Source organism: Aulonocara stuartgranti, assembly GCF_965226115.1.
Source record: "Aulonocara stuartgranti genome assembly, chromosome: 16".
Classification (NCBI taxonomy): Eukaryota; Metazoa; Chordata; class Actinopteri; order Cichliformes; family Cichlidae; genus Aulonocara; species Aulonocara stuartgranti.
In genome coordinates, this window is record NC_138952.1 from 7,030,463 (window position 1) to 7,042,813 (window position 12,351).

The 12,351-nt window shown below is 37.9% G+C and overlaps 1 protein-coding gene across 4 annotated transcripts in view; it reads right to left on the reverse strand.

Annotated features, from left to right (window-relative positions):
* Positions 1–12,351, reverse strand: part of LOC309691069 (nck-associated protein 5-like) — a 102,451-nt gene that overhangs the window by 8,829 nt on the left and 81,271 nt on the right. Inside the window, exons 12-13 of one of the 4 annotated variants that reach the window (XM_082508599.1) lie at positions 6,252–6,638; positions 2,239–2,334 (exon numbers count right to left, since the gene is read on the reverse strand). The exons of 1 other annotated variant lie outside the window; for it this stretch is intronic. In XM_082508599.1, coding sequence (XP_082364725.1) covers positions 2,239–2,334; positions 6,252–6,638 — 483 coding nt within the window. The remainder of the gene's footprint in view (positions 1–2,238; positions 2,335–6,251; positions 6,639–12,351) is intronic. 2 more of the 4 variants (XM_082508601.1, XM_082508600.1) reach the window with 2 other exon arrangements.

A 12,351-nucleotide genomic window follows, 5' to 3' on the forward strand; every position in this document is an offset into this window, starting at 1 on the left:
GTTAATGTAGTGTAGAAAGATGCAAATGATGTTTGGCAAACTTGTGTTAGTCATGTGTTCAGTTGCTACCATTAAGCGTGCTTTCTGCTCAGTGGGGATGAAAATGGGCTTGAAAGCAAAGTGTAGTTTGAAAGAAAAAGTTATTAGTCTTTTTTTTGTGCAGTGTGAAAAAGTGAAATTACTGAATCTTGGTCTGTCTTTATAACTGCCAGCTCCAGTGACAGGTTTTAAAGGCAGCATTTGAACGTGTCTGACGAGTCTCCCGAAAGAAGAGTTCACATTTATTTTGGTAGATAAAAACTGAAAAAGTATGAAACTTTAATGAAACTTGCCAGTAAACCTTTTCAGTGGGTTAAAATCAACTTAATAGTATGTAATTTTCAGTACTTAGAACAAACTCTGACACTGTTTTTAGTCCTTAAAAGTCCTTGTGACCCCGGCAGTTGGAGGGTTCATAATTTTGCATTTTCCAAGGCTACAGATCAAAGTTCATTACACATAAAAGCCATGTGTTTTAATGGTTCAGTGCATGTTTTACAAATGAATTATTTGGTTCACTGGATTTCGGTGGTGGTAATCTGAAAATAAAAATAAACTGTGTATCATGTAAAATATGCATACAGTTAAAAATTCATATATTTTTAGATACTGACTTAAATGTGTTATTCTAGCTGTGTGCAAAAACATATTAAAGCTTCAGTTATATGACTTTCAGCCATGAGCTTTAAGTGCAGACTGTCTAAACTGCACATACTGTCTGTCACGGTATTTGTGTTTCAACTTATGGAATTATATTCTTTGATTACTGAGGTTCATGTTTTTGGGTTTCTTTAGTTTTCAGGGATCGTAGTCCTCTCTCCCTTAGTGTTTATCTCAGCCTGTGGTTAGTCTCTGTTCCCATGTTTTCCCTGTGTCCCAAGTCTAGTGCTTTAGTATTCCCTCTGTTCCAGAGACTGTCTGTTTCCATGTCAAGTCTGCGTCTATGTGATGTCATGCTTCCTGTTTTATTTTGATAGTCCTTGCCTAATGTCACTTTCTTTGTCTCGCGATTTCTGGTCCTCTCGTCGTCTTGCCTGTGCATTTAAGCCCTGTGTTTTCCTTTGCCCTTTGTTGCATTGCATCCTCACTATGCTGTGTTTTTCCCTCTGTGTTCTTAGCCGTTTCCTAGTTTACAGTTGGAGTTTTTGGTCCCAGTTTCTAGTTTACAGAAAGTTTACAGTTTACAGTCAAAATAAAGCTGCCTCTTTGAGTTTACTTCCCATTACTTCCTGCATTTGGGTCCTACATCCTGCCCACCACGCAGCAAAGCTTGACACAGTCACATATTTTCATGCAAGTTGTCCAAATATGCCTGTTCAGTTAACTTAACTCATTCACTGCCATTGACGTCTATAGACGTCAATTACGTTTTTCAATGGGAGGGGCTAGAATACAACCTCGTCACAAAGCAAGAAATATTAGTGTCAAAGGCACTTTTCTGCTTGAAATGTATTTTTCACAAAAAGCTCGTTTTCTCCCTTTTTTTGGTCAAAACAGGCATTTTTGGTGGAACCCACCTCTCTTCTACAGCTGATTACTAAAGAATGGAAAATGGTAGAAACAATATTTTTTTTTGGATGAAAGAAGAGAGTCTGTTCTTCATTTTGGTAGGTTCAGCGTTTATATGATCATAACACACAGTTTTCTGTGGCTCTTCAAAAATGAGTAAAAATGCTCAAAAACCCTGGCAGTGGGGAGTTACCTGATTTGAAAATGGCTGGCAGTGAATGAGTTAAATGTTGTTTAATGGACCAGCATTAGAGATTTCTTTCATATTTCTTCATAAACTAAACTAGTAAAAGGTCCAGAGATTATTCCAAGTGTGTTGGGAAGCATTGTTTCCGTGAATCATACAACAAAGATTTCTCTCTTTTTCTAAAGAAAAACTCTTTTCGCAACATTTAGCTGAGTGAAGAAAATTCTCCAGGAGTTAGGTTTACCAGCCTCGACATTAGAAAGGTCATATTATAAATTATTTATATATTGCGGTTAAATATTTCAGTCGTTTGGATCACACGCTCCCAATTACACTTAGTCCAGAATCATATTTGTTCAAATACAAGTCTGCACTTTAAGGGCATATCACACCACATAGCTATAACTGGATTGTTATTGTGGATAACTAAAATAAAAGTTGCCAGTGTTCAAAATATATGGACCTCACTATACACTATCTCTTAAATAAATGTGGTGTCTTACAGTTGGCCAGCTGAAGTCTCGTCTGTTCTTTCTGTTGGCTCGGAGTGGCTCGTGTTTTCGATTTAATATAGGTCAACTTCTTTGGTTCCAATCCACCTGAAAGGATGAAATAAAACTAATTTTAGACATTGTTTTCTCAATGTTCTCACTCATGTCAAGAACAAGACTCAAATGTGGAGTTAGAAGAACTGCTTGACGCTGACAGGCTGACGTCTTCAAAGAGAGCACGATTATCATCCTGAATTCAAAGTGGCAGCAGATCTAAGAAACGCTAAAGGAGCTGCAGCTGACATCCAGAAAGACGGTAAATGTTTGGCTCAAACAGCCACCTCACATGTGAAAAATAATGCAAATGAAGACATGTTTTTCAGATAGGGAGTGACAGTTTAGGATGCTTAAATAAAACTGTTCTGACTGTGGGATGTCCTGTGTAGACAAACATTTAAATATGCATTTCACCTAAAAACAGTCAGAGACATTAACTGTTCACTTATTTGCTCCTCTGGACAATGTCTAACCAAGCTAAATGGTCCATATGTTAAGCGATCTGAGGCATTTTTTATCTATACAAACTAATTCAACTATGAGTCCTTTAAAAAAGTTATTGTTTCTCCCTCATCCTTCACCTGCTTTTAATTTTTCTCTCATAGTCAGCATATCTAAAATTTGTCTATCTTAAAAGATGGTCCTTCATTTTGATCCAATTCATAAGCTCTTTGTATTAAAATTAAACAGTTTTTCTTAAGAAATATGAGGAAAAGGAGGTTCTCAACTGTTTGCTTATCAAGAATGCAGGTTTAACATATCCTCAGTCTCAGGGCATCAAATACTGACTTGGTGTCTGAATAATAAAGAGACAAAGTCCAAAACCCATTGCTCCCTGATAAGGAGGTTTGTCCTGGTGACAAATCTGGGACTTACTTTAAGTCCTCCAACTTTTAAATATGGACCCTATGAAAGAGGACCTGTCACAGTCCTTGGATTTTTGTTATTTTGTGGTTTGGAATTCCAGGTAAATATTTTTATTCTTACTACAACTGTTTTAAAGGTTTGACTTCTGTGTTTGGCAGATTTCTGGTTTCCTGCATTGATTTCAACAATCTAGTAGATCACAAGCTTTATTTCCAGTGGTTGTTCTAATGATTAGTTTCAGTTTTGCATCCTATGTTTTGGTTCCTGGTCTTTTGTCTTTGTTTCTATTAAGATTCCCTCAGTGTTTTCCCTTCTGTTCATCCCTCTGTCACATCTTTCTGTCTTTGTCCTCCTGTGTTTCCCTGACTTTATCTTGATGTTTAGTGTAGGTCTTCTAGCCTCCATTATCAGTAAGTTTCCTTGGGTACTTGTTATTATTCATGTCCCTATCAATCTCCTTTGATTACTTCCTGTTTTTAATTAAAACGTTTGTTTCTTTTGTTTCCTGTGTTAATTTTGCATCAGCCTCTCTCCCTGATTGGTTTCTCCGCTACAACCAATTTCTCACCGTAAAGGGGTTACTGTTAGGAATAAATGTATTTAACTCAAATCATATTTGATTTATAAACTATAAAAAAAAGATTTTTGAGCATCTAAACGTAATCAGCAAGTAAAAACAAAAGTAAAAGGGGATTGGGGGGAAACAAGGAAAATAAAAAAGGAACAAATGAGTTGTGAACTATAGTGTGATGTGGTATTTATGGTATCCCTTTGGTGTCTGCTTATGTAGGTCTTTGGCTATGCAAAAATGCCAACAGCGTGTGGTGTTAGGTAAAGTGCTGACTGGTTGAAAAACTGGCTAAACCAGTAAGGGAATGGTAGAGTTCACCATGGAAAGAAAAGGGAAAAAAAGTGCTTTTAATTTCAGCTGAAAATCTTAATAACCCTGCCAAAGATAGCACTTCAAAATGATGAATGAGCTGTAATTAATATTAGCTTATATAAGTAACTTGTTAATTTATAAAGTCAGCCATCAAAAGTTCTCATTTAAGCTCTCGTTTGATTAAAAGTTACCGCCTCAAAATGTAAACCTGCTTCTTTGTTTTTCCTTTTTCTACATGCCGTGTCATTAGCATACTGAGCAGGCCATGTGTGCAATATGCTCTCAGTACCATGATAAAGGCTCCGCTTGTTGTAACGACACCGTGATCGCTTCCAGCAATCTTTTATATAAAGGTAAATATTGAACTTTGAATCTTCAATTTCCCCGGTAACCTTGAATAACGCAGAGAACATGTGGATAAATGTGAGTGGATCTTCAGGAAATTTCCTTATGTGCTAAGTGCTCAATAGATACATGAATAATGAATTCCCTTCAGCAAGATTTTCTCTGGATATGTCTTTTGTAAAGGAAATGAGCAGTAAATGTCAAGAATAAAGCCTGTTCTTTAAGAGGCTTTAAAAAGCAAGATCATCTTTTTAAATCACAGTGCCTACTTAGACCAACATTAAAGCCACTGACAGGTGAAGTGAATAACACTGATATGAAGAAGTGTTCTACTGGAAAGTCTTAGGTCCTGGGATTCACCTGGATTATATTGTACCACCCATTAAAATGAATTTTTATTTCATTTTGGACAATTGAATAAGTACCTAATTTTTACCAAATTATTTTGTTGTTATTCTGCCTTAATTTCATAGCATTTGGTTTTATTTACTAATGTCTTAGAAATCTTTGATCTGGTGCAGGAACCTTAAAAAAACAAGGGGCACTCCCTGGTGACAGGAATTGATTTAAGGATGATGATTTGCCAAATGACAACAAAAATACTGCTGAGGAACAGGTTGAGGATACCCACAAATAGTCCAAGGTCCTCACCTGTCCTCTAAATTTCCTATATCCCAATCCGCTTGTGTGCTAACACGATGGAAATGCATCCCTTTTAGATCCATGTCCTCACAGATAAAAAGTCTCAACCACTAACCATAAGATATCAAGACAGTAGATTTGTGTCCAAAAAGTCTTGACCATCAGGACACAGAAAAACAAACAAACCACAACTGAGACATATCAGAAACTTTTAAATAAAAAAAAGAAAGCCATTGTATTTGTTGCCAAGACACAGGGTTAACCCTCTGAGGTCTGAGTCGTCATTGGTGAAGACTCAAACCCTAACCCTAAACGTATTCTATCATAATATGTCATTTTTATCATTTAAAAAAATGTCAGGAGTAAAAAAAAAAACTGTAACATCCATCAAACTTTTTTCATGTCTTTCAAAAAAATTCCTTTTTACTCTGTTATAAAACAGAGACTTATGATTACGCTGCATCCGCAGAGTGAAAGAGATCAACATGGTGATCAGACCAAAGAAAGTTGATGATGTTTGGTGATGTTAAAAAATCTGGTGACACGAAGTGGGCGGGACCTAAGGTAAAGTTTTCACACCTTCTAGTTGAGAAACTGAATGGCTACCAATGATATCTCAGGATACTGCTTACATATGACCTGGTAGTAAATACGATAGATTGTTACCTAGGCAACTGTGGCCTTGAATATCTGATCGTGACCAACTGACAGTTTCCAAGCGATGAGACATGAGTGAATCACTTCCAACATAGACACATCTAAAGGGGTTTGCGTCATAACTAATGATGACGTATACCTTAGAGGAGTTAACCTCTTTACATTCACTGTGTCACCAGTGACCTGTCTGGGGTGATGGTTGGGTTTTATTTTAGCCACATGCTAAACAGAGAAATTACTAGACAATATTTTACTCTCATAAATTTTGGAATTTGCAGTTTTCCAGATAAAAGATTTTCCATTTGGATTTGGGCACTTCCAAACAGGTGGAATTTCCACAGAAAAAGCCAAATGTTAGCCAAAACCCACTCTAAATGGATTGCTGGTGATCTGGTGGATGTTACATCAAGTATAAGATAAGTGTTTGTTACATAGATCAAACTCGGAACATTATACCAGCAACGCTACAAGTAAGAAAGATTAAGTAAGAGAGCATAAAAGTTTCCATCATTACTATAAGCTTTATTCCTGCAGTCCAAAGTTCAAAGCTGTACCTTTGGTCATTTTACCGTACCTTGTGGTGCTCTGGGTAGCCTGCTCTGGGCTTCACACACACTGGCAGAGGTCATAATGGGTTCAGACGGGGTTTGGATGGGCTGGAGGAAGGCCACAGTGGGGAAAGGCACTGACTGGATATGGGTCATGGAGGAATCGGACAGAGAGTTTGGCACCCCTGCATGGCTGCCGTCCTTATAGCTGGAGGGAATTCTCCACCGGGGTAACGGGGAAGGAGATGCGTCCTCGCTGGAGGAGCCAAGGACACTGGGAGGACTGAGGGATTGCTCTGGGGTTGATGAGGATTTGGGGAGGAGGTGCAGGATGGAGGAGAAGAAGGAACAGGATTCAGGAAGGGGGATGGTCCCGATTCCACTGTCCAACGTTCGCATCTTGCAGCCGGAGCCTGCGGCACAAGGAGAACAGCTGAAGTGGTTCAGGGTGGAGGGAATAAAAGGGAGAACATCAGGAATGAGACAGAGGGGTGACCATGGTTGAAGTGGCATTAAAGTAACCTTTAAAATAAATATGTACGGTACATGAATATAGATACTAACAGGCCTATTGTTAATCATTTATCTGGTACTCTAGCTGACTTTGTGTCTCCAGGAGCTGTTACAGTGAGGGCAGCTTTATCAATCAATAATAATGGATCTTCTCTGCAGTATCATAACTGATTCTCTCGTGCCTCCTTGTTATTCCTACCACATAACTTGACTGTTTGCCTGTTTTAAGCAGCTCGATCCTTGTGTTCTGGTCATTTGCAACACATGGTTAGTCTTTTCCTTCCTCTCTTTCACGGTCTAACTTTCAAAAGCCTTAAAAGCCAAGTCAAAAAGCAGTCCAATCTAATTATATAAGTGTGAGGCAGGGTAATGGTTTCTTTGCTCTCCAGCAGAAAATGACTCAGCCAAATCGGGTCCACTTGAACCACTGCTTTCATTTTACAGATATTGTTTGATGGCTCTGACTGTTAGCATGCACTGGTCACATGGTGAATATGAAATGCACACAATGGCATGTGACATGAAATACAAATGCACGCTGCTGGGGTTATTTAATTAACAAAATATTTGAAATCTTAAATAAAAATGGTTCTGTTGTATGCATTATTTAAACGGGTGTAAGGTTAATTCTTAAATGTATTAAGCACTTTTTGTTGAAAATATAAAGTAACTTGAAAAATGAGCCCTTTTCCACAAATATTCAAAGGATGTAATGCTTTGGTAAGCAGCATTAGCTAATATTAGCTTATAAATGTAGTACACTAATCAGTAAAATCATCAAAGCACCAACTTCCAGCACAGCAAAGACAAACTCAGAATATAAATTAAAAAATAAATACTGGTGTTGCTTCAAGTAGAAATTTGCTAGTAACAGTAGTAAGAAAGTAAGCTAAGTTTAGCTAGATAGCTACTAAATCAAGCTATCAAGGAATCTGTTTGGATTAGCTGATAAGCAAAGGGTGGGCAATTACTTTACCCAAGTGGCCACATGAGAAACTGGGACTGTTGTGAAGGGCCACACCAATAAGCTGAACTCAGTTAAACTCAGTAATAATGCTATCTCTTTATAAGCTTATTCACAACAGTGAACAACAGTACCAGTTTCTCATGTGGCCCCTTGAGACAAGGAAATACCCACGTTTGAGATAAGATAAAATTAGCTACCTGGCCAAATAAGGATTTGACCATCTGGGAAAAGTACAGTATCATGAACATGATATTAGATCATGGAGGATGTTTACCATTAAATGTAATGCTAAGTTGTCTTTCCTCTTAATGAGAAAGGCAGTTAATATTAGTTAACACTAGTATTTCTGCTAACACAGATGAATTGCTAGCTATGTCACACAGCAAACTGTTGTCTTAAAGTGGTCAGCTAAGTCATCCAATTACTTATGTTAGATGCTATGGCTAGATGGCTAACCACATCTTGCTTGCTAACGTTACTGCTCACAGAATCTGAGTGGAAACGTTAAGTGGATGACTTGGCAAATAACTTCATCAGCTAACCTAATCCATGATACTTACTTGCATGTAAGGTCAGTGTTGTTTTTAATCCATCAGTAAATTATGTAATAGAATGAAGTAAAGATTTATAACATTTATGTTATACAGTAATAGCCAGAATGATGGCAATTTTCCAGGAGGCTGTAACTTAGCTACACAACTTAACTCACAAGTAATTTTTTAAAACTAACTATACAGATATTCAGGTATTTACTGGTCTCTCAGTTGTTATACAAGGTTCATACAACATTCAGTGCATTAACAACAAAATGCCTAACTCATTTAAGACTAATATATGCAGAAATTGCACTGGACTTTTTAGCTTTTGCATCACTGTTCAGCCACATTTGCATCAGAGAACCATTTTTGTAAATCATAGGAAACCAAAAACAACATGAATCACTCCAGTCACTCATCTAGCATGCACATCATTGAAATAAGAAAATATTTCTTCAAGCTGTTGTCATGCAGACTCATGTTTTAATATGTAGCCTGAAGCATGAAGCCTGTAGGCAATCACACTGTGGAGCTGAGGCAACAGCTGTGCCCCCTTTATTAATTAAGATGTGCACGCATGAGACTTTTGAGTGCTCCTCTGGGTTTCTTCAAGCCTGTTTTTCTTCATTTTTTTCTAATTCTGATTTTAAGCTGTTGTGCCCCGATTAATTGAGAACTTAAAATGATCACATTAAAAGTCATGCTATGTTTGAAAATAGACAAATGTGGAAAGGGGAATGGTAAAACCATTATCAATAATGCTGAAAAACATTAAGTTACATTTTAACTAGAAGCTCTGGAAACACCTCAGTACCGGTAGATTGCAATTCTTTAAAGTTACAGCCTCAGCTGGAAAACATTAACATCGATTACAGTCATCCACTGCAGCTTCCTCATATTAAATAATAGCTTTAAGTAGCTATGTTTAAATCAGCCAACTTGTACTCATGCAGCAACAAACAAGAACAAATAATTGAACTGTGGAGAAGTAGGACAGAAATGTTATTGATTAGTCTGGTCTTAGGTTGGAAGTCTTCTTTAGAAAGGCAGGATCACAGAGGCTGAGAATTGATTGCTTACAACAAGCCTCAGCTGTATTGAGAACAATCAATAGCTGCTTAATGTCACAAGATAACAGTGCAGTACTTAGTATTTAAAAATTATATAGCATACACATAAAAATAATATGACATGGTTTCTGTTTAAGCAGAAAAGTTTCACTTAAAGTGTCCCTACTGTGCTTTTTCCAGCTCTGTATTTTCATTTTTTGACTCTACTGCAGTAGCTTTGCATGATTTACAGTTCAAAATAATCCTTTACTCACTATAGAAGTTCCCGACTTCATACTTCAAAGCCAACCATTTTAGCTCCTCCCCTTTTAAGCAAACTGATTGGCTGTCACTTGACAAATTATTTTAGTAGTTGGTTTGGACTAATGTGGGTCCTGATTACAATATTAGGGATATCTTCTTATTCTCTGTGACATCATACAGAGCCAAGAACAGAAAAAAACCTGCCAGAATTGGAGCATTTAATGGAGTCTAAAATATAAGTTTCTGGCTCACAGGGATTATTTGCACAAAAACTGACTTCATTATTTGAAACACTGGCCATGTTTAATATGAATAGTTTATATATGACATAAAATATTGAAAAAGCACAATAGGTCATCTTTAAGGGTATGTGTTCGATAAGTTTAAGGCAGTGGTGTCAAACAACAATCAAATTGTCAAAATCTCTTCATAGGTTTTACAGCCTTTCCTACTGATGAAGACCACCCAACAGCCATTCATACTGCATTAAAATAATTAAGCAATAGATAAACAACTAAATGACAGAAAAGTCTTTATTTACTATTGTTTATAGAAACTGTTTGTTTTTGTTTTTTATGTTTTTTTTTTACCATAGGATCAAAATAAAAACAAAAATGTTATTTTATTTGTTTTAGTTTTACTGTGAATTAACAAAAACTTCTGTTTTTAAATAGATTGCAGATTGCTTTCACTTCATTGTCTTTATCAGCAGCATTTCGTTATCACATTGAAAAACTGAGACTGTTCAATACTGTTGAAATTGCAGTTCTTTTTCTTATGTTTATTGAGATCGAATGCATAGTTAAATTTCTCCATACTGACAGAAGGGGCATTTTCTCTGGTTCTCTGGTTTGACTTAAGGTCAATGTGGGCTTTATGTGGCCCATGATGTAATATGAGTTTGACATCCCTGAGGTTCACATCTTAATAGGTCAAAAGGCTGGGCAGCAATTTACACCTCTCAGTAAAGGGCATCTTGTTAGTGAAAATCAACTTGAAAACAAAAATAAAATCTGACAAGCTTGACTTGAATGTAAAAGAGAAACTCATCACAGAAAAATAATTCAAACACAGACCAGAAAGGGGAAATCCAGTCGTCTTGCTCCTTTTAGAGTTGCTACAGCGGATCATCTGCCTCCATCTCATCCTGTCCCAGCATCTTCTTCTATCACACCAACAGTCTGCATGTCCTGCTTCACTACATCCATGAATCTTCTCTACAGGCTTCCCCTTTTCCTCCTGCCTGGCAGCTTCATATGTAGCATCCTTTTTCCAGTACATCCGCTATTCCTTCTCTGCAAACCATCTCAGGCTTGCCTCTCTAACTTCGTGTCCAAACCATCTTAGCCTGAGTCGTCCCTCTGATGTACTCATGTGTAATCTTGTCCTTTGGATGGTGCTTAAAGACAAATGCAGCTGGTTAACCTCTTAAGCCCCAACGCCCCCTGATACGGGGGCAAAAGGCAGGAGATCAGTTAGGCTTGGGGTTTAAGAGGTTAAAGGAGTTTGTACCCTAACCTGCTGCACATTCTTTCCAGCTTGATCTCTCTGCCTAGCCAATCAACACCTTCCTTAGCATCCAGCCTTACATACAAAGCCTTTTCCTTTGCCATCACTCACTTCTGTATGCCCAGCCTCCCAATACTCTGAAATCACAAATATAAACCTTTTTTTTTTCTAAACTTTTCTCTAATTGTTGAGTGGGAATGGAAGTGGCCTCAAACATGAGCTCACTTCCACGTTCGTTATAACAACGTAGCCAAACATCCCATGACATCATTTGTATCCGACACAAATGTTGTGGATGCCAAGGTGATGTTATACCTGCCTCTCGGTGTGTGACTTTTCACGAGACTCTGTACAGCTATTTTCCTCGTTGCCGAGTGTCAAAAAGGGCGGTTTTGATTTTCGTGAAGGAGAAAGTCTTATGACTCATCAGGTGACGCCACAGGTTAGCCAATTTGTGGCATGCAGTCTGTTGACATCACATTTTTGGATTTGCTTGGATCTTTGTGCCAGGTACTATGACCTAATCGAAAACCTAATGGACTTAATGGAGTTGTGCCGAGCTGACCCAAGTCAGGACTAAAAGGGCTAATAGAGAGTCAAACAGGGCATGAAACAGGGTCTCTTGGCTGATAAACCTGCACCTTTTTACATGACCAGCCTTGCATCTTTGGTTTATAAAATGAGATTATTATTGGTGCTATTGTTATTAGGCAATAATGATTACCTGCAGAACGAGCAGCACACTCGTTATGATATAGTTTAGTAAGTTATATAGGGAGATATTATGTAAGGAGCAGATACGGCACTCCATGAATGCTGCAAATCTATGGCAAAGATGATGGATGCCCCGCTCCTGCCGCAGAGATCCTGACAACAACCAAACGAATCATATCATAGTGGATCGAACAATTCAAAGTTTCGCCGCATGCTGTCCAGATATTAGCTGTGCATATGACTATCCATATCGGGTCAGTGGCACGTTTCACTAGTTTGGTTATATGAGCACTTTGGTTGGTGATAAACACATGGACTATATAAAAGAAGGACGTAGCCACCGTGATGTTGCCCGTTATGAATACTTGAGCTTGGTGATTTGAAGGTGGATGTGACTATGAAGCTGCATGCTTCGCGAGCGCACCCTGACAAATAAATACCAGTCCATTTCCATCATGCAAACAACTTTAAAACTTTTAAGACATGTAATTTTACAGGCGTGTGACGCCCCAGCTGCAGCAACCTGTCCTGCATTATGCATTCCCTTGTTTGTCCCTTTGTTTTGCCTTGCAGG